Raw genomic sequence first — 23505 nt, forward strand, 5'->3', positions numbered from 1 at the left:
GAGATGGACCCAGAGAGACAGACAGACTTTATAGGGAACAGGATGCCACTTGAGATGGACCCAGAGAGACAGACAGACTTTATAGGGAACAGGATGCCACTTGAGATGGACCCAGAGAGACAGACAGACTTTATAGGGAACAGGATGCCACTTGAGATGGACCCAGAGAGACAGACAGACTTGAGTTTTGCTAGGGTGTTGTGGACAGGGGTGGCAAATGGCCGTAATCGCATGACTCATGACTCTGGATCAGAATGTTGCGCGTTTGATCCCAGTTGTTGGAACAATTAAAAACAAATGTTTTTACCCTATCCCAAACCTTAACCCTTACCGTAACCATTTGGAATGAGTGCCTAAACTTAACCCTTACCGTAACCATTTGGAATGAGTGCCTAAACTTAACCTTTAACTTTGAAAGTTGACATTTGGAGAAATGGAACCATACAGAGCAGCAGGAGCTACAAAAACACTTCAAAATGTGACATTTGGAGAATATGGCTGAACGTCTCATTCTGCAGTGAGACTGTGAGAGCTTGTTGAGTCACCTGGCATTGCTTTGGAAAAGCCACACACAGTGCAAGATGAGTAGCTCATTAATAAGGTAAAACACTATGGAGGGGGATTGAAAATGGTGTTCCAAATTAAATTTATGTTTGTTATGAAAAAGCCTTACGCTTTCTGAATTTCATTGCATCATTAGAAAGATTATTCAGTTGACCATAATTTGGTGTCCCCCATCAATTAAAACAATGGCAGTATTTGTATGGACTTTAACAATACTCAAAGTTACTGTTTGTAAGAGAACACATTGTAAAAAATAAAAAAAATTCTTGAAGTATTGTATTACATCTCTTCACTTTTCGAATAAAGTGTCCCTGTTTTTTAACGTTCTGTTAAATTCACAATAATGCACACAATGTAAATCTCTATTGGACAGTCTGAAATCCTTCTAGCTGCTTCAGTAGAGCAGTTTCTAAGTCACTTGTGGATAAATTCACATGTTTATGTTCATACATAAATATGATTTGGTTTGAGTCTTACACCCCTATGACATTTGAGATCTGTAGCGGTCACAGTGTGTGTGTGTGTGTGTGTGTGTGTGTGTGTGTGTGTGTGTGTGTGTGTGTTTGCGTGCGTGCGTGCGTGTGTGTTTGCGTGCGTGCGTGTGTGCGTGCGTGCGCGTGTGTTGCCTGCCCAGTCTGTGGATTATCAGTCCCGGAGAATCGTTAGCACTGCTCTCTCTCCTCCTGTACTCTGTCACACACAGTCTTAATGTCACATCCCTTTTTCATCTCTACTGTCGTCTGCAGTCACTGGACTCACTGGACCAGAGTCCAGTCTGGGGCCCTGACTCACTGTAGTATCTACTCTATAGAGACACTGTATCACTAGACTTACCGCGCCAATTCAGATCACACTGCATGATCACCCTCAATGACAACATCAAACCTTTTACACCAAGGTTGTAATGCTTACTCTTCTTGCTTATGGCGATACAATGCACCAGATGATGGCATGCCATGGGTCTCTGTTGTTCCATGACAGCTGGTCCTGTAGATCCTGTTCTGTTCCTGTAGATCCTGTTCTGTTCCTGTAGATCCTCTTCTGGTCCTGTAGATCCTCTTCTGGTCCTGTAGATCCTCTTCTGGTCCTGTAGATCCTCTTCTGGTCCTGTAGATCCTCTTCTGTTCCTGTAGATCCTCTTCTGTTCCTGTATTTTATTTTATTTTTATTTATTTAACCTTTATTTAACCAGGTAGGCAAATTGAGAACACGTTCTCATTTACAATTGCGACCTGGCCAAGATAAAGCAAAGCAGTTCGACACATACAACAACACATAGTTACACATGGAGTAAAACAAACATATAGTCAATGATACAGTGAAAAAAAAATAAGTCTATATACAATGTGAGCAAGTGAGGTGAGATAAGGGAGGTGAAGGCAAACAAATATATGTATAAATAAATAAAAATATAAAAAGGCCATGGTGGCGAAGTAAATACAACACAGCAAGTAAAATAAAAAATAAAAACACTGGAATGGTTGGTTTGCAGTGGAAGAAAGCGCAAAGTAGAGACAGAAATAATGGGGTGCAAAGGAGCAAAATAAATAAATAAATACAGTAGGTAAAGAGGTAGTTGTTTGGGCTAAATTATAGATGGGCTATGTACAGGTGCAGTAATCTATGAGCTGCTCTGACAGCTGGTGCTTAAAGCTAGTGAGGGAGATAAGTGTTTCCAGTTTCAGAGATTTTTGTAGTTCGTTCCAGTCATTGGCAGCAGAGAACTGGAAGGAGAGGCGGCCAAAGGAAGAATTGGTTTTGGGGGTGACCAGAGAGATAAACCTGCTGGAGCGCGTGCTACAGGTAGGTGTTGCTATGGTGACCAGCGAGCTGAGATAAGGGGGGACTTTACCTAGCAGGGTCTTGTAGATGACCTGGAACCAGTGGGTTTGGCGACGAGTATGAAGCGAGGGCCAGCCAACGAGAGTGTACAGGTCGCAGTGGTGGGTAGTATATGGGGCTTTGGTGACAAAACGGATGGCACTGTGATAGACTGCATCCAATTTATTGAGTAGGGTTTTGGAGGCTATTTTGTAAATGACATCACCGAAGTCGAGGATTGGTAGGATGGTCAGTTTTACAAGGGTATGTTTGGCAGCATGAGTGAAGGATGCTTTGTTGCGGAATAGGAAGCCAATTCTAGATTTAACTTTGGATTGGAGATGTTTGATGTGAGTCTGGAAGGAGAGTTTACAGTCTAACCAGACACCTAGGTATTTGTAGTTGTCCACATATTCTAAGTCAGAGCCGTCCAGAGTAGTGATGTTGGACAGGCGGGCAGGTGCAGGCAGCGATCGGTTGAAGAGCATGCATTTAGTTTTACTTGTATTTAAGAGCAATTGGAGGCCACGGAAGGAGAGTTGTATGGCATTGAAGCTCGCCTGGAGGGTTGTTAACACAGTGTCAAAAGAAGGGCCAGAAGTATACAGAATAGTGTCGTCTGCGTAGAGGTGGATCAGAGAATCACCAGCACCTGTAGATCCTCTTCTGGTCCTATAGATCCTGTTCTGTTTCTGTAGATCCTCTTCTGTTCCTGTAGATCCTCTTCTGTTCCTGTAGATCCTCTTCTGTTCCTGTAGATCCTCTTCTGTTCCTGTAGATCCTCTTCTGTTCCTGTAGATCCTCTTCTGTTCCTGTAGATCCTCTTCTGGTCCTGTAGATCCTGTTCTGGTCCTGTAGATCCTCTTCTGAGACCAGTGTCTCAGCAGATGTTGTATTACCACTGGGAGTTCTGAGGCTCTGAGCTCATTTCTTATTGAGACATGCCGTGATCCCCGGGACAGAGTCTGTTGCAACCCAGGAGGATAGAGAAGGCCTTACGGAAGTCTGGGTTGAAGGCGTATATGACGGGGTTGATGGAAGAGTTGGCCCAGCCCAACCACACAAACACATCAAACATAGTGGGGCTGATACAGGTGAAGGAGTCCGCGGCACCGCGGGGCGACGGCTCACAGAACGGCACCATGCAGTTCAGGATGAAGAAGGGCAGCCAGCAGCACACGAACACGCCCACGATCAGAGTCAGCGTCTTCAGGACCTTTGTCTCCCGTTTGAACGTCATCTTGAACGAGCTTTCTGATTCGGATATGCTGGATCCTCCGCCACCTCCGCCCATACTGTTGTGTCGGTTCTTGGCGCTCTCTGCGGCCCTTTCTAGGGTGGCGATGCATCTGATCTGACGGTGAGTGATGCGGTAGATTTGGGTGTAGATGGCCACCATGATGATCACTGGGATATAGAAGCTGATCAGAGAGGTAGAGATGGCGTAGGTCCGGTTCAAGCTGAAGTGACAGTTGTCCCAGTCCTGGGGGGGCTGATGTGTGTTGTTATCCCCAACAGGGTTAGAGGAGTCTGGGGGGGCCTGGAGGCCGTAGGGGGTGGTTGTGGAGGTAGTGATGGAGGTAGAGGTAAAGGTCTGGGCATTGTGCCAGCTGAGCTGGACGGGGATGAAGGAGATGAGGACAGAGAGCGTCCAGGCCACGCTGATCATCACAAACGCCATTTTAGGAGTCATCTTCCTCTCATAGCAGAACGGGCTGGATATTGCCCAGTAACGGTCTACGCTGATCACACACAGGTTCAAGATGGACGCCGTGGAGCACATGATGTCGAACGCCACCCAAGTGTCGCAGAAGGAGCCAAACGGCCAGAACCCTGCGACCTCCGTCACGGCCTTCCACGGCATCACCAGGACAGCGACCAGGAGGTCAGAGACAGCCAACGAGATCACAAAGAAGTTGGTGACTTTGGAACGCAGGTGACGGCACTTGGTGATGGCGGTACACACAAGGATGTTGCCGAGCAACGTGGAGAGGATGAGCAGCGAGAGGAAACAGCCAGTCAGAACACGGGTTGAGGAGTCATCCAATAAGACGCCCCTGTCGCTGTCTGTGATGACCGTAGTGTCATTCGTCAGATCCATCTTCAGCGGGGAGGGAAGATGTGTGTGTGTGTGTGGTGGGGGAGGGGCGGGGGGACTGGGGGAGGGGGGGTCAATCAGCTCATAGTTTAGAGAAGAGCCGCGTCAGAAGGAAAGTCCTCTGGGTTTCTTCTTTTCATCGAAAACAAACATCTCTGATAACATCTTCTTGTTTGTTTGTGTCCCTTGATAACAAATAACAACAAGGTAAAAGACATCCCAGGCAGCCTCTCTCTGGGGTTGGCATTGTTCCAGACTCTGTATCAGTTCTGACATCCTTTGTCCTGGAGAGGTGGATGGTTGTACATATTCCCACAGGGATAGTAGAGGTTTTAGATCTCGGTACAGGGTGAGAGGAGTCCTTCTGTCTGCTATATCCCATGTGTCCTGTGGACAGACAGAAAGACAGGTAGACGGGTCACAGGCTGACAGAGGTGACTCTCCCTACCATCAGCACTGGTCTCAGGCTGACAGAGGTGACTCTCCCTACCATCAGCACTGGTCTCAGGCTGACAGAGGTGACTCTCCCTACCATCAGCACTGGTCTCAGGCTGACAGTGGTGACTCTCCCTACCATCAGCACTGGTCTCAGGCTGACAGAGGTGACTCTCCCTACCATCAGCACTGGTCTCAGGCTGACAGTGGTGACTCTCCCTACCATCAGCACTGGTCTCAGGCTGACAGAGGTGACTCTCCCTACCATCAGCACTGGTCACAGGCTGACAGAGGTGACTCTCCCTACCATCAGCACTGGTCTCAGGCTGACAGAGGTGACTCTCCCTACCATCAGCACTGGTCACAGGCTGACAGAGGTGACTCTCCCTACCATCAGCACTGGTCTCAGGCTGACAGAGGTGACTCTCCCTACCATCAGCACTGGTCTCAGTCTGACAGTGGTGACTCTCCCTACCATTAGCACTGGTCTCAGTCTGACAGTGGCGACTCTCCCTACCATCAGCACTGGTCTCAGGCTGACAGTGGTGACTCTCCCTACCATCAGCACTGGTCACAGGCTGACAGAGGTGACTCTCCCTACCATCAGCACTGGTCTCAGGCTGACAGAGGTGACTCTCCCTACCATCAGCACTGGTCTCAGTCTGACAGTGGTGACTCTCCCTACCATCAGCACTGGTCTCAGGCTGACAGAGGTGACTCTCCCTACCATCAGCACTGGTCTCAGGCTGACAGAGGTGACTCTCCCTACCATTAGCACTGGTCTCAGGCTGACAGAGGTGACTCTCCCTACCATCAGCACTGGTCTCAGTCTGACAGTGGTGACTCTCCCTACCATCAGCACTGGTCACAGGCTGACAGTGGTGACTCTCCCTACCATCAGCACTGGTCTCAGGCTGACAGAGGTGACTCTCCCTACCATCAGCACTGGTCTCAGTCTGACAGTGGTGACTCTCCCTACCATCAGCACTGGTCACAGGCTGACAGAGGTGACTCTCCCTACCATCAGCACTGGTCTCAGGCTGACAGAGGTGACTCTCCCTACCATCAGCACTGGTCTCAGGCTGACAGTGGTGACTCTCCCTACCATCAGCACTAGTCTCAGGCTGACAGAGGTGACTCTCCCTACCATCAGCACTAGTCTCAGGCTGACAGAGGTGACTCTCCCTACCATCAGCACTGGTCTCAGGCTGACAGAGGTGACTCTCCCTACCATCAGCACTGGTCTCAAGCTGACAGAGGTGACTCTCCCTACCATCAGCACTGGTCTCAGGCTGACAGAGGTGACTCTCCCTACCATCAGCACTGGTCTCAGGCTGACAGAGGTGACTCTCCCTACCATCAGCACTGGTCTCAGGCTGACAGAGGTGACTCTCCCTACCATCAGCACTGGTCTCAGGCTGACAGAGGTAACTCTCCCTACCATCAGCACTGGTCTCAGGCTGACAGTGGTGACTCTCCCTACCATCAGCACTGGTCTCAGGCTGACAGAGGTGACTCTCCCTACCATCAGCACTGGTCTCAGGCTGACAGAGGTGACTCTCCCTACCATCAGCACTGGTCTCAGGCTGACAGAGGTGACTCTCCCTACCATCAGCACTGGTCTCAGGCTGACAGAGGTGACTCTCCCTACCATCAGCACTGGTCTCAGGCTGACAGAGGTGACTCTCCCTACCATCAGCACTGGTCTCAGGCTGACAGTGGTGACTCTCCCTACCATCAGCACTGGTCTCAGGCTGACAGAGGTGACTCTCCCTACCATCAGCACTGGTCTCAGAGGACTGACAACGTAACCTCATCAGCGTTAAATCATGAACAGTGTGAGCCTACACAATAGTGGTTCTCAAAATACAACTAGGTTGTATAATTTTCCTTAATAGTGTCTGTTTAATAGTTACATTATTTTGAATAACAATCATATTGTGTTACTTACTCTGCCTCTTTGAAATACCTTTCCATGGTTCCCTGATAGAGAGAATTAGCTCTGTGTTGTTTTCACATGTTTTAATGGCAGGTCCGGTGGCATCAGATTTTTAGTACAAAAATCTCTGGCTAGACAATGAAGTCATATTCTCTTCTATTCAATTATATTGTATTGTATTGCATTCTAGTATATAGAATACTGTACTTTCCTATTTAATTCAATTATATTCTAGTTTCCCAGTGTATGTTTTTGCATACCTAGGATGCTTGTAAAAATGAGTGTGGGTTAGAACTAGATCATCTATATAACATCCAGCCAGCTCCATATAAGCAGTTACTCACCAATCTACTCAGGACAAGGCAACCATGAGATTTCCAAGAGCAGCATCACTTCTCCAAAAGTGCATTCCTTTGGGAAAACATAATTTATTTGAATAAGAACTTGTTTGTTGGGGATTGAGTTCTGTTCACTCTCTGTAAAGCTGTGGCAAATAACCTAGGCAAATAACCGAAGCCGCACCATAGTTACCAATTAGATCCATGTCAAAGAACGAAGGTAACAAATCAATGGGGTAGTAGACAGGCGACCTCCGACCTAAGTCTGGACTTCAGACCATCAGTTAACGAACGACGGTAGACGGAGAGACACGACGGTTGAAGGAGCACAATGATAATTTGATTTGACAGTTGATTAGGCCTAACCTCCCTGGCGCTTTCTGAAGTTGCGCTCGAAAAACACTTCGTTTGCGCAACGCTTCCCTCAGCGGAGTCAAGTACCGTATATCCGCTCTCCCGGTCTCCCCGTCTCCGCAACACCACCGAGAGGTCTCACTACCACCAGTGACCCCGTTTCACATCCCTGCTGTGACGTCACATTGGCCATTCGAAGATGAGACCAAATGAGACGATTGTCGTTTGGTTTATCCCCCCTGCATGCGCACTTGATTCCGGTCTGGAAAAATGTGAGCAAATCTGGTAATCTCTACTCAATCTTCACCCGTTTTTTTATTTATATAAAAATGAGCATTAGACACTCTTCCAGAATAAAAAGTTGACATTTTACAAACCTCATTGAGGAGTATCCTCCTACTTGTGTTTCTTCTTTAATAAGTGTTACTGAATAATAAAGATTTATTCAACCTTTTAGAGCATTAGTAGTCAGTGTCATTTGGGGAGAGATCATTTCCGGATGCACTTGTACACACACAGGTCCCCGAGGCCACCTAACGGAGAGAGAGAATACTGATGAATGAATGGATGGATGAAGGGATGTCTATAAATACATCTATCTGTAAAGGATGTGACCTGTGGGTAGATGAGGTCAGTCAATCAATACGAATAATTAGTGATGACCTGTGAAAGATAACTTCATGTCTAGTCAGCACATTAGCCTACACATCAAACTCCCAGCTTACGTCCCAAATGTTACCTATTCCCTAGATACTGCACTACGTTTGTAGTCCACTGTGTAGGAAATAGGGTAACATTTGGTACATTCCCCAGTTTCTCTCCATCAGAATAGAGTGCTTTCTTGTACGACCCAAAGACACCTCGGTTTTAGCCCCCTGCTGGTGCAGGTGAAATAGTGTACATCATCAACTAATAAATTGTCTGCTTCTCTAAAAATAAAACTATTTGACAGTAGCTGTCATAGTCCCAGTTGTGTCTGTCTGTCAGCTAGAACAGGGTGCTACAACAGGCAGCTGGAATATGCAGCTAGAACAGGCTGCTACAACAGGCTGCTAAAACAGGCTGCTAAAACAGGCAACTGGAACATGCAGCTACAACAGGCTGCTAAAACAGGCTACTAAAACAGGCAACTGGAACATGCAGCTAGAACAGGGTGCTACAACAGGCTGCTAAAACAGGCAACTGGAACATGCAGCTAGAATAGGCAACTGGAAAAGGCAGCTAGAACAGGCTGCTAAAACAGGCAACTGGAACAGGCTGCTAACACAGTCAACTGGAACAGGCAGTTAGAACAGGCAGCTGGAACAGGCAACTAGAACAGGCAGCTAGAACAGGCTAATAAAACAGGCAACTGGAACAGGCAGCTAGAACAGGCAGCTGGAACAGGCAACTAGAACAGGCTGCTAAAACAGGCAACTGGAACAGGCAACTGGAACAGGCAACTAGAACAGGCTGCTAAAACAGGCAACTGGAACAGGCAGCTAGAACAGGCAACTGGAACAGGCTACTAAAACAGGCAGCGAGAACAAGCAGCTGGAACAGGCAGCTGCAACAGGCTGACAGAACAGGCAGCTAGCGTGTTGAGCCACATTGAGGCAGCAGCTCAGTGATCGACACTGACAGACATATGTTAAATAACAACAGAGAAATGTACATTTTTTTGTATGACTTTGGTGTAATTTTCACAAGTATGTGGTACATTTTCACAACTCTTAGTACAAAACTCAAAACAGATCATTAAAAAGGCTAAGCAAATGTTAAATTAGCTAAGTAGCCTACAACACACAAAATCATACAAAGGACATCATATTCCCATTGGGCACTAGTCAAAAGTATCTCACTAAATAAGGACTAGGGTGCCATTTGGGACGTAGCCCACATATTGGTCTTCCTGTACTCCTCTCCAGACTTTGTACTGTAGTTGATCGTCTTAAAATATCCAAGATCTTTGGTGGAATTATTCAATGCATGATAACACAGTGGAGAGCATTCAAACAGAAAAATGCTGACAGTTACGTAGTCACCCGGAAAACACACACAAGAGCACAGCAAAATAGCGAAATTATGTTTGGAGTAACGAGTTATGTTTGGGGTGTCTTATCGCATATGTGTGCGTGTGTGTGTATGTGCGTGTGTGCGCTCGTATAAACTTTAAATCCTCGCCCTCTTCAGCTGGAGAGACTAAATAAAGGAGTCAGATAAGATCTCTCCGTCCTCATAGAGAGGATTGTGGGTAACGGCATGTATCTTCTAGTACATCATAAATCTGGTCTGTATATCTTGGTTGAGGTCTACAGAGGTGATGAACAGTGAAGCTATCACATCTCCTTTCACTGGATGCACCCCAAATGGCACCCTGGTCCCTATATAGTGCACTAGTTTTGACCAGGGCCCATAGGGTACTAGTGCCCCATATAGTGAATAGGATGCCATATGGGATACAGTGATTGTGCGATATGTCCTCCTGTGCTTCTGTTGGGATGTTGAAGTCTGTAAGGCCAGGCACCACAGGCTACCTGTCCTGTAGATTTCCAGCACGCAGAGACATAAATATGGTATCTATCTGATATCTCTCCTTACAGGGACTTGACAAATGAACCCTGGACAACACTGAATGACCTGGGTCTTGTTTGTAGGAACAAACTCCTGTCCTCCGTACAGATATCTGTAGTTTGCTATTACAGTAGCGAGGCTATATACAAAGTTTTGAAAAATATATATTTATTTTCCTTAAGAAATACAGTTGATCGCACATCATTGATGTACGTTTCTACAGTATAAAATGTAGGATTCATCCATATTCAACCATTATTGAATAAATAAATAAATAAATAATCAATACATATGACATTTGTACATTCATTTGAAATATTCTGTAATACAATATAAAATTATCTTATTTGAGAACAATTATGCTTTTCATCATGGAAGTACATAGTACCGTATATCAATGAAACGTTTTTTATTCTGTCTACAAACAGACATGAGAAGAACACGTAATACATTGTAAAAAAGTAATAATTTAACAAATAAATATGTTTGTTTGTTTAAATAATACATAAAAAAAATGACTCAAAACTTTTGAATACCTTTTCATTAAAAACATAGTGATCCAATCAGTAAGTAGTACATTGAAAAATACATTAACAATCTAAACCTGAGAATGGTCTATAAATAATCATTACTTCTGTCACAAAGAGCGATGCAGCATATTTATGGGCCTTATTACCCAAAGAGATCAATCTATAAGATATAGAGATAATCTGATTACTGTATCTATACAGTAGTATCTCTCACTCACATTCGTTTTCATTAAGGTTCTTGAGGAATAATATGTACTTCTTTATTACTAAATGGGGTGGTGCAGATCCTGGCATTCTCGTGGTGCAGATCCTGTCCTTCTTTAAAAATAAAACACATTGAACCATTAGTACTGTTGGATTCTGGGTAAACTTTGAACATTGTCATACACATAAGCGTAGTATATAAAGTAAGAGACTGGTTTTTATGTCAGAAGTTAATGGTTCTCTGTAGAAAGACAGACGGCTTTGGAATGTGTTGGGTGGATGGGAGGAAGTCACAGGATTGCTATAGGGGAAGCGGATGGACATCTGTGGATTATATGAAGGAGGGGTTGAGGTCAGGGCAGATCCCCTGAAGGGAGAATTATGGTTTACTATCCTGTTACCCTCTTCCTTTGGAACCATAAGATGTAAGGATTGGAGAGAAGGAGGAGTGTCTAAAGTGGATATATGTATACTTGTGATGATGAGAACATGTCTTTGTCTGAATACAGCTTTGTCAATCCTTTGGGAAGAATTATACTTGGTTAAACTTCTCTAGAGTCCGTGAGTTATTTACTCTGAAAAATTAGAACCTATCAGAATGTAGCCTTCGGTGTCCTGAACCAACTTCTACAAGTAGAGTGGGCATAACTGTGCCGGAGCTGGACCTGAACCAACTTCTACAAGTAGAGTGGGCAGAACTGTGCCGGAGATGGACCTGAACCAACGTCTACAAGTAGAGTGGGCAGAACTGTGCCGGAGCTGGACCTGAACCAACGTCTACAAGTGGAGTGGGCAGAACTGTGCCGGAGCTGGACCTGAACCAACGTCTACCAGTAGAGTGGGCAGAACTGTCCTGGAGCTGGACCTGAACCAACTTCTACCAGTAGAGTGGGCAGAACTGTGCCGGAGCTGGACCTGAACCAACTTCTACAAGTAGAGTGGGCAGAACTGTGTGTATTAAAAAGAGGCAAATGGCACCCTATTCCCTATTATAGTGCACTACTTTTGACCAGGGTCCATAGGGACTGACCTGTCCAAAACACTTCACTAAACAATGTGTATAAAACAGCCAGTGTTCAGAAACTCACCTCATGGGTAGAGATCTGAGGCAGAGCCTGGATGTTCTTCTGCAGTCTGTTCAGAAGTGATTTGTGTTCCTCGGTCTGACGCTTCACCTTGTCGACCACACGCTTCAGCTGAGTGGCAAACACCCCCTGGCACTTACACTCCAGCTAATACATGAGTAGACTTGATCAGACCACAATTCAGACAACAGTTGTGAGTTATGCATACACTACAGACGTGTGTGTGTGTGTGTGTGTGTGTGTGTGTGTGTGTGTGTGTGTGTGTGTGCGTGCGTGTGTGTGGATTGATGAAGGATAGATGACTTACTGCGTTATCCTTCATTTGTTGTGTTGGTACTCTGTAGTGCAGCAATGTCTGTATGATGGAAGTAAAACAGTCATTAGATAAGAAAGGCTACATTCAGAATGCCAGTATATTACAACTCCACCAGTCATCTCAGTGTCTCTGTGTATTTATTTCATTTAGAAAGCATCTCTTGTTGAACCAATGCCCTGCAGTTTGTGACTAGCCACAGTGATGCACGTAGTATGGAACTCACCAACCAACTCCTCACATGTCAACTACTGTCAGTGAGCTCAACTTTGAACACTAAGTTTACGTCCCAAATAGCACCCTTGTACTCATATAGGGCACTACTCTGGTCAAAAGTAATGCCCTACATAGGGAATAGGGTGTCATTTGTGGCACAACTCTAACTACAAGTGATGAGAACATTCCTATTACTGTATACTTACAAAATTGAAGTTCTTCTGAGTGAGGTTTTCCAAGTCTTCCATGATCTCTGTGCGTAAGTTGTTGCCCAGACAGAGATGCAGCATGTTGAGAAACATAACGATGACAACAACAGACTTTATCATTTTCATACTGTGATCTCTGGTTCTCTGTCTCTCTCTGCTTCTCTCTGTCGGTCTCTCGGTCTGTCGGTCTCTATAAAATGTGTGAAGTGAATATGATAGAGATCAGCAGCATTTATGCTTTTTATGATAAACAAACAGGAAGTTGTTGTGAGAGGGCGTAAAGAAACCGTGATGTCACTGAAACATCCCTGGTCGGAGACATCAAGGAAAACACAGTATTATCATCATCATCATCATCACCACAGCAATTAATGGTCAGGGATGATATTCGTTCATATATCAATCTGATTAAAATGTTTGATGATTATGAAAGATAGTTTCATGTTTTTTGTGTCCAGGAGCATATATGTGTTAACAAAATGCTGTCTTGTTCTGCTGCTCTCTCGTTCCAGACCAGCAGATGTCTTTTTAGAGTGTGTGTGCGCATGGTGAGAGAGATAGTGCACTGGAAAAACTATTGAGAGTCAATATATTACACTTAGCTTTCATCAAATATAGGCTCTGACATGTTGCAAAAACTTTTTGAGGAGGGGTTTTGTGGATGTGGAGCTCTGGCCTCTTGTGCGAGATGACCCAGAGATTCAGCTTGAGTTCTAGGCTACTATAGAAAGTGGTTGTCGGTGAGATAAAATTACTCTATATTTATCTGGTTGCACAGACAGACTTTTTCTGTGCCTCTCAAGCCTGCTTGAAGCACTCTGACCTAGCTTGAAACCATATTGCACATCTGCCCATGAGATAAATCTACCATGAAATGACTCTAGGTCAGGCAAGTTGCGCAATGGGGCTTTATCTGAAATGGCACCCTATTCCCTACATAGTGCACTACTTTTGACCAGAGTCCAATGGTCCCTGGTCAAATGTAGTGTACAGTGGAATAGGGTGCCACTTCGGAAGCACCCAAGCTGTCAGTCTAGGCAGTGTAAAAGTAACTTTTCATCACAGGAGGTTGGTGGCACCTTAATTGGGGAGGACGGGCTCATGGTGATGGCTGGAGTGGAATCAGTGGAATAGTATCAAATACATCAAACACATCAAACACATCTCTCCTAGGAGAGAGAGAGAATTAGAGGGAGCATGCTTTAATTCACACAGGACACCAGATAAGACGGGAGAATTACACCAGATATAACAGACTGACCCTAGCCCCCGGCACATAGATTATTGCAGCATAGATCCTGGAGGCTGAGACGGGTGAGGGGGGGAACGACACTGTGGTCCTGTCCGATGATACTACCGGACAGGGCCAACCAGGCAGGATATAACCCCACCCAAGGTGGAGTATAGCCCACCAAAATTCTAGGGACAATAAGGAGGCCTGCGTCTTGGGATTGTAGTGTACGTGTAGGTATGTACGGCAGGACGAAATCAGAGAGATAGGTAGGAGCAAGCCCATGTAATGCTTTGTAGCTTAGAAGTAAAAGCTTGAAATCAGCCCGGTATTGCGTACTCTAATCTAGAAGTGACAAACGCATACATTTATGGACCAAAGGCTTCTGATTTTTGCAATGTTACGAAGATGGAAAAAAGCTGTCCTCGAAAAATTCTTGATATGTTTGTCAAAAGAGAGATCAGGGTCCAGAGTAATGCTGAGGCCCTTAACAGTTATTTTTGAGACGATTGTACAAGCATCAAGATTAATTGCCAGATCCAACAGCAGATGTCTTTGTTTCTTGGGACCGAGAAGTAGCATCTCTGTTTTGTCTGAGTTCAAAAGTAAAACATATGCCGCCATCCACTTCCTTATGTGTCACACCCTGATCTGTGTCACCTGTCCTCGTTATTGTCTCCACCCCCTCCTTGTGTAGCTTGTTTTCCCCAGTGTATTTATCCCTGTGTTTCCAGTCTTTTTGTACCAGTTTGTCTTGTATGTTCCAAGTCAACCAGTGGTTTTCCCGGTCTTCTGCTTTTTTTGCATTTCATCTTTTTCTAGTCCTCCCGGTTTTGACCCTTGCCTGTTTCTGGACTCTGTACCTGCCTGCCTGACCAGTCTGCCTGCCTTGACCACGAGCCTGTCTGCCACTCTGTACCTCCTGGACTCTGATCTGGTTTTGACCTTTTTGCCTGTCCACGACCATTCTCTTGCCTACTTCTTTTGGATTAATAAATATTGTAAGACATCAACCATCTGCCTCCTGTGTCTGCATCTGGGTCTCGCCTTGATATTATGTCTGAAACACAGGCTTCCAGGGTAATACATTTTGGGGTTTCACCTTGTTTCATCAAACTGTACAGCTGTGTGTCGTCCACATAGCAGTGAAAGTTGACATTGTATTTCCGAATGGCATCACCAAGAGGTAGTATGTATGTGTGTGAAAACAATAGAGGTCCTAAAATGGAACATTGAAGACCACCGAAACATATAATTGATTTGTTAAAGGACAAACCATCCACAGAGACAAACTGATATCTTTCAGACCGATAAGATCTAATCCAGGCAAGAACTTGTCCGTGTAGACCAATTAGAGTTTCCAATCTCTCCAAAGAATGTGGCGATTGATGGTGTCAAAAGAAGCTCTAAGGTCTAGGAGCACGAGGACGAGGACCGATGCAGAGCCTTGGTCTGACGCCATTAAAAAGGTAATTGGCTCTAAATTGGGTCTAGACTGAAGATTTTGTATACATTCTTTGTCTTCAGGAAGGCAGTGAGTTGCTGCGCAACAGCTTTTTCTAAAATGTTTGAGAGGATTTTTTTTATTTTTTTTTATTACATTTTCCATTCATGTCAAGGTTTGGCTTTTTCAAGAGGCTTTATTACTGCCACTTTTAGTGAGTTTTGTACACATCCGGTGGATAGGGGGGCATTTATTATGTTAAACATAGGAAGGCCAAGCACAGGAAGTAGCTCTTTCAGTAGTTTAGTTGGAATAGGGTCCAATATGCAGCTTGAAGGTTTAGAGGCCATGACTATTTTCATAAATGTGTCAAGAGATACAGGATTAAAAACTTGTCTCCATTGATCCAGGTCCTGGCAGTTCTGTGCAGACTCAGGACAACTGAGCTTTGGAGAAATACGCAGATTCAAAGAGGGGTCTGTCATTTGCTTTCTAATGATCATGATTTTTTCGTTGAAGTTAATGAATTCATTACTTCTGAAGTGAACGCTATCCTCTCTTGGGAATGCTTATAGCATACCTCTGTTTGAGCAGGGAGTTTCAGTAGGCTAAACTAGCTAGTTGCATGTGCTAGCAAAGTAAGTGAAAACTGAAAGTGAAAAAAAAATGAGAACAAATCTTTCTCTCTTGCTTCTCCATTTTGGAAGAAATACATTTTTTCAAAACTGTTCAACTATTGTCTTTCTCTCGAGTCAATTACTCTCCACATTTGGATACACTGCAGTGCTAGCTAGCTGTACCTTATGTTTTCAGTACTAGATTAATTCTCTGACCCTTTGATTGGGTGGACAACATGTTAGTTCATGCTTCATGCTGCAAGAGGAAGCTCTTGCAGCATGAAGTTACAGTAACTTATAATAATTACTGTGTAAGTCTATGGTAAGGGGTGAGAACCATGAGACTCCTAAGTTTTGTATTGAAGTCAATGTACCCAGAGGAGGACGGAAGCTAGCTGTCCTCTGGCTACACCATGGTGCTACCCTACAGAGTGCTGTTGAGGCTACTGTAGACCTTCTTTGCATAATAGTGTTTTAATCAGTGACGTGATTATATTTTCTATAGTTGTATCTAAAAACAACTTTTTAATGTTTTACAATTGAAATGTTTATGAAATTCACTGAGGAGGATGGTCCTTCCCTTCCTCCTCTAAGGAGCCTCCACTGTTTGCGACTGTCTCAAAAAATGTTGGGCATTGTTCTTATTCTTCTCAATTAGGTTGGAAAAATAGGATGGCTCTTTGATATTGCACGGTACTGTCTTTCCAAGCTAGTCGGAAGATTTCCAGTTTGGTAGAGCTGTCACGATCGTTATAAGGAGTGGACCAAGATGTGGCGTGGTATGGTTCCATCCTTTATTTTGGGAGAGAAACCTAAAGAACAAAAACAATAAAGCGAACAAACGAAACGTGAAGCTCAGAGTAGTGCTCGCAGGCAAGATCTAGATACCTAGACAAGATCCCACAAAGCACAATGGGGAAATGGCTACCTAAATTTGATCCCCAATCAGAGACAACGATAAAAAGCTGCCTCTGATTGGGAACCATACCAGGCCAACATAGAAATATAATTCACCTAGATAACCCCGACCTAACCAACATAGAGAATAAAAGCTTGCTATGGTCAGGGCGTGACAAGAGCGCCATTTCCGTTACAATTTTCTGGAAGCTTCCTTCAGGGCTGGGGTATTTTCTGTATACCAGGGAGCTGATTTCTAGTGGCAAATGTTTGTTGTTTTTAGGGTATTACGCAAGGCTAAATTTACATCCTCAGTTAGATGGTTCACGGATTTTTGTACTCTGACGTCCTTGGGTAGGTCGGAGGGAGTCTGGAAGGGCATCTAGGAATCTTTGGGTTGCCCAAGAATTTATAGCACGGCTTTTGATGATCCTTGGTTGGGGTCGGAGCAGATTATTTGTTGTGATTACAAACATAATAAAATGGTGGTCCGATTGTCCAGGATTATGGCGAAAAACATTTAGATCCACAAAATGTATTCCACGTGACAAAACTAGATCCAGGGTATGACTGTGGCAATGAGTAGGCCCGGAGACATGTTGGACAAAACCCACTGAGTCGATGAAGTCACCAAAAATGTGAAAATTATCTGCCATGACTACAAGGTCCGACAGGAATTCAGGGAACTCAGTGAGGAACGCTGTATATGGCCCAGGAGGCCTGTAAACAGTAGCTATAAAAAATGATTGAGTAAGCTGCATAGATTTCATGACTAGAAGCTCAAAAGATTAAAACTCAGTCATTTGTTTTTTGTTTTGTTTTTTGCCTTCACCTCCCTTATCTCACCTCACTTGCTCACATTGTATATAGACTTATTTTTCTACTGTATTATTGACTGTATGTTTGTTTTACTCCATGTGTAACTCTTTGTTGTTGTATGTGTCTCACTGCTTTGCTTTATCTTGGCCAGGTCGCAATTGTAAATGAGAACTTGTTCTCAACTTGCCTACCTGGTTAAAAAAAGGTGAAATAAAAAATAAGTACAATAAAAAAATTGAAATTGAAATTTGCTGTCGTAAATCTTGGCAACACCTTGCAGGATGCGTAGGGGATATGGTCACTAGTGTAACCAGGAGGAGAGGCCTCATTTAACACAGTAAATTCATCAGGTTTGAGACACGTTTCAGTAAAGTCAATCACATCAAGATTACGAACAAATATTAGTTAATTGACTATAACTGCCTTGGAAGTGAGGGATCTAACATTAAGTAACCCTGTTTTGAGATGAGATATCACAATCTCTATCAATAATGGCAGGAATGGAGGAGGTCTTTATTCCAGTGAGATTGCTAAGGCGAACACAGCCATGTTTAGTTTAGCCCAACCTAGATCGAGGCACAGACACAGTCTCAATGGGGATAGCTGAGCTGACTACACTGACTGTGCTAAGCTGGCAGGCTGGCTAACAGCCTTCTACCTGGCCTGCATCCTATCTCATTGTGGAGCGAGAGGAGTTAGAGCCCTGTCTACGTTGAGAAGATGAGAGCACCACTCGAGCTAGGACGGAGTCCGTCACTCCTCAGCAGGCCAAGCTTGGTCCTATTTGTGGGTGAGTCCCAGAAATAGGGCCAATTATCTACAAATTCTATCTTTTAGAAGGGGCAGGAAAGTTTTCAACCAGCGATTGAGTTGTGAGACTGCTGTAGCGCTCATCAGTCCCCATCACTCTGTCCATTGAGCCAGGCAAGTTCAATCAAGCACAGATATAAAATATATTAAATGATTTCAAATACTATTTAAACCCAGGTCTGCCTTCTGTTGAGACATAAAGTAGGCCTAACTATACAGCCTGGCTCGCCGACCCAGAGATATGTGCTGCCTCCCAAATTACACCCTATTCCTTATATAGCGCACAACCTTTGACCAGAGCCCTATGAGCCTTGGTCCAAAGTTGTGCACTATATAGGGAATAGGGTGCCGTTTGGGACACAGCCATTGTACCACAATGTTCATTCTCACAGCAAATCAGAAATAGCACCGCTGCTCTTCTCAGTTGAGGATGTCCGGCATGGCTGAAGGTGACATCCTAGTTTCAGTGTTGCTGCCAACCCACAGGGGAACCCCTGAATCATCAGTGACGTACGCGATAACAGAGCAGGGAAATTGAAATTTGCTGTCGTAAATCTTGGCAACACCTTGCAGGATGCGCAGGGGATATGGTCACTAGTGTAACCAGGAGGAGCGGCCTCATTTAACACAGTAAATTCGTCAGGTTTGAGACATGTTTCAGTAAAGTCAATCACATCAAGATTACCAACAGATATTAGATCATTGACTATAACTGCCTTGGAAGTGAGGGATCTAACATTAAGTAACCCTGTTTTGAGATGAGATATCACAATCTCTTGCAATAATGACAGGAATGGAGGAGGTCTTTATTCCAGTGAGATTGCTAAGGCGAACACAGCCATGTTTAGTTTAGCCCAACCTAGATCGTGGCACAGACACGGTCTCAATGGGGATAGCTGAGCTGACTACAGAGCAGGGTAAAAAGGCCCGGAGAGCTGTGAGTCACGTTAGGCTAGCTATAGTGACCATTTTCTCTCTTGAATGAAATAACAAGATCCTCTGACTGCAGATAAGAGACCAGGGTGGAGAGGCCCAGACAGGTCTAAGTCACCGTGGTTACCGGTGATAATCTACATAGATGTACAGTACATGGTCATCTTGTGATAACAATAATGGTCCTATGGGGAAACCACAGCGGTCGAAAGATATTGAAGGTCATAAAGATAACATGGGTATGACAACAGGTGTTCCCCATCCTTGGTAGTGTTTAAAAAATGTTTTACTGAATTTAAATTTTACTGAATTTAAAGCCCCTCAACATTTACATAACATTTTAGTCATTTAGCAGACACTCCAATCCAGAGTGATTCACAGAAGCAATCAGATCAAGTGCCCCGCTCAAGCGCACATCGACAGATCCCTCACCCAGTCGACTCAGGAACCCCAACCAGCGACCTGTCGGCCACTGGCCCAACGCTCAACCATCCAATGCGTGCATTTGAATGTGAGTTTTTTTTTTTTTTTTATGTAAATGTTTTTACTGTCAATTTACCCCTCACTCAGAAACTTAATTCCCTCTCATCTACAGTTCCATATTCCAACCATCGGTTTCCCTCATCCCATCCCACCTATCTCTGCTTGCCACCCTCTTCAGATTTCTATGTGGGTTGGAATATTATTTGTTGTAATATTTGTTCCTTCCTTTCCATGGGATGAAATTGTAACCAGCTCTGTATAGCCTGTTTGAAAAAGGGAGAAACCTGAACATGGTTTCATTTTCAATTGAGAAGTGGTGTAAGAGTATAGCTTCCGTCTCTCTCCTCGCCCCTACCTGGGCTCAAACCAGGGACCCTCTGCACACATAGACAACAGCCACCCTCGAAGCATCGTTACCCATCGCTCCACAAAAGCCATGGCCCTTGCAGAGCAAGGGGAACAACTACTTCAAGGTCTCAGGGCAAGTGACGTCATCGATTGAAACGCTATTAGCGCGCACCACCGCTAACTAGCTAGCCATTTCACATCGGTTAGAGTGGCAATCTGCAAAAAGGAAAAAATGCCATTTTTAAACAAGGGATGAGCTTCTTTTAGTAATCTACTTGAGAACCATTTTGGGTTTAAGTAAAACTTTTGTATAAATGAAGCTTTTAAAATGTAATAATCTCAGCCCACCCAGTTCAAATTCATTACATAGATAGGCACTCTTTATCTTGTCTGGTTTAGCATCCCAGATAAAGCAAAATATTTTTTGCTCATATGATTTGAAAAACAAGTTATCAGGAGTACAGAGCGCCATAAATAAGTGAGTAACAGAGTTAATCAGAGTAATTGTTCCATAAATAGACAGGTATTTGCCTCTATGGTTGCAGGATCTTGCCTATTTGTGCACATTTTTTATTGAAATTCATTGTGGAGCGCTCATTAATATTTTTTATGATATGAATACCAAGTACTACTTCAACATCAGCCCATTTTATAGGTAAACTGCAGGGTAATGTAAAAGTTGTCTTTTAAACATCCAAAACGTAATATGACATACTTCAATCATAATTGAGTTTCAGGCCAGAAAATCATCTAGATCTTCAATGAGACATTGCAGGGATCTAGCATGTGGACTTAATATAAAACTTGAGTCTTCAACAAATATGGACACCTTTGATTTTAGGCCTGGGATTTTTTTTTTGGGGGGGGGGGGGGGGGGGTTTAAGGCTAATCCCCTAATGTCCTTATTTGATGTGATTTTAATAGCTAGCATTTCAATGGCCATAATGAATACATATGGTAACAGTGGACACCCTTGTTTAACTCTTGACAGTAGTAATGAATACAATGGGAGACAGAAGCTGATTTCAAGCGCAGGGCGCAGCAGGTGTTTATTAGGAAAGGACCACAGGAGGAGGCAGGTAGCTGGGTCCAGGGACAGGCAGAAGGTCATACACAGGGAGTACAAACAGGTAACAGTACAGGCAGGGGAAAGGCTAATGACATAGTCCGGGAGATCAGGCAAGAGGTTGCTGACAGGAATTCAGATGGGCAAAAGTACAGGCAGTGAATAGGCAAAAAGGCGTCGTTAGTGAGGATGTTAGTCCGTTAGTCCTCCCGTTATGATACACGGGAGGACTAATACGGAAATAAACAGAGCTCCGACTAGAACGTGTAACAAAAACAAACAATACCTCACAATGATGGGGTGCAAAAAACTGAACTAAATAGTGTGTGATAATGACATACAGGTGTGTGAACAGGTGATCAGAATTCAGGTGATTGGGATCTGGAGAGTGAGTTGCGTTCAGGTGATCTATGTGTTTGAGAGTGTGGGCTGGAAAGTGAGCTACGTTTAGGGGATCTATGTGTTTGAGAGTGTGTGTTGGAAGCAGACGTTACAACAGTAGTGGCCATTATTTACTATTTTACACCTGGGGTTGCTATACATTACTTTTACCCATTGAATAAGAGACTCAACAAAATACAACTTACATGCATTTAAATATTCATTTCAGTCTGACTTTATTAAAGGCCTTTTTAAAACTGTACAAACCCTGTGGTTTGTACAAGGTTTGCCTCACCCCTAGAGAGAACTCACCCTCAAACCAAAATAGCATTCTCTAGCTCGGCCACATAGTAAGAGGTCATTCAAAAATTATATTAATTACATTAATCATACAGTCTCTTTTTCACCAAACTTAATCCGTGTTTCATATAGAAATACTGTACATCATGTTTCACATTGCAATACATGTTCATATACAGTGCATTCGTAAAGTATTCAGACCCCTTGACATTTTCCACATTGTGTTACGTTACAGCCTTACTCAAAACATAATTAAATAGTTTTTTTTCTCCACATCAATCGACACACAATACCCCATAATGACAAAGCAAAACATGTTTTTATACATTTTGCTAATGTATCAAATAAAATAAAAACTGAAATATCACATTTACAGAAGTATTCAGACCCTTTACTCAGTACTTTGTTGAAGCACCTTTGTCAATGATTACAGCCTTGAGTCTTCATGGGTATCCATTCATTCTGAGTCACTCTCCCGGTCAATTTCTCTGATTTTCACCACTGTTGCTGGCTGCCATCCTTTGTCCCTCTCCATGCACACTCGCTCTTCCTCCCGAAACAAAGGAAGTGGTGACGCCGTTCTGTCATAGTTTTTCTTCTGCTGCAGCCGTCTGCGTTTCAAGCCATGATGGAAATGTTTGGGAGTCAATGGCTGAAGGGCTGCTTTACTTGTAGGTAGGTTGGAACGTAGGACACGTCCCATGAGTAGCTGAGCAGGGGAGTACTGCAGACCTGTGACAGGTGTGTTTCTTAGGTTCAGGAGAGCTGTGTGAGGGTCAATACCTGTCTATGCTGTCAACTTTAGTTTTTCACTGACTGAATGGTCCTCTCAGCCATTCCATTTGACTGGGGAAACCCTGGACCAGAATGAGTGATTTTGAAACCCCACTCTTTTGAAAACTGAGCCATCTCAGCACTGGCAAAGGGTACATGATCTGCAATCAGTTCAGCTGCAATACCATGTCTAGCAAACACAGCTTTAAACTGTGCTATGACAGTACCTGATGTCTACCTGATGTCTTGTCCGACAGCCTCAGCACCTCTGGATATTTGGAGTAGTAATCCACTATCAGAAGAAATTAGTCTCCTTGGAACTCCAAGATGTTGTAAAAGCACAGAGATGACAAACCTCCTCTGAACCCATACCATGGATGCGTCCCAAAGGGCATCATATTCCCAATGGGCCCTGGTCAAAACTAGTGCACTATATAGGGAATAGGGTGCCATTTGGGGTGCATCCAGTGAAAGGAGATGTGATAGCTTCACTGTTCATCACCTCTGTAGACCTCAACCAAGATATACAGACCAGATTTATGATGTACTAGAAGATACATGTCGTTACCCACAATCCTCTCTATGAGGACGGAGAGATCTTATCTGACACCTTTATTTAGTCTCTCCAGCTGAAGAGGGCGAGGATTTAAAGTGTATACGAACGCACACACGCACATACACACACACGCACACATATGCGATAAGACACCCCAAACATAACTCGTTACTCCAAACATCATTTA

At 44.0% G+C, this 23505-nt stretch overlaps 1 protein-coding gene and 1 long non-coding RNA gene across 2 annotated transcripts; both read right to left on the reverse strand.

Annotated features, from left to right (window-relative positions):
* Window positions 1-3185: 3185 nt before the first annotated feature.
* LOC139581673 (D(1) dopamine receptor-like) lies at window positions 3186-4531 on the reverse strand. Its single transcript, XM_071411684.1, has one exon. The coding sequence runs from the start codon at window positions 4484-4486 to the stop codon at window positions 3317-3319; it is 1170 nt and encodes a 389-aa protein (XP_071267785.1). The 5' UTR covers window positions 4487-4531; the 3' UTR covers window positions 3186-3316.
* A 282-nt stretch (window positions 4532-4813) lies between these two features.
* On the reverse strand, window positions 4814-7308 carry LOC139581674 (uncharacterized). The gene is made up of 2 exons (XR_011676264.1): window positions 7202-7308; window positions 4814-4870 (listed from the first exon to the last, which is right to left on the reverse strand). It is a non-coding gene; the product is annotated as an uncharacterized lncRNA (long non-coding RNA).
* Window positions 7309-23505: the final 16197 nt, after the last annotated feature.

Source organism: Salvelinus alpinus, chromosome 7, assembly GCF_045679555.1.
Source record: "Salvelinus alpinus chromosome 7, SLU_Salpinus.1, whole genome shotgun sequence".
Taxonomy (NCBI): Eukaryota; Metazoa; Chordata; class Actinopteri; order Salmoniformes; family Salmonidae; genus Salvelinus; species Salvelinus alpinus.

Bases quoted from the DNA above. Each gene is read 5' to 3' on its own strand.
- LOC139581673 (XM_071411684.1), bottom strand. From the start codon at position 4,486: ATGGATCTGACGAATGACACTACGGTCATCACAGACAGCGACAGGGGC.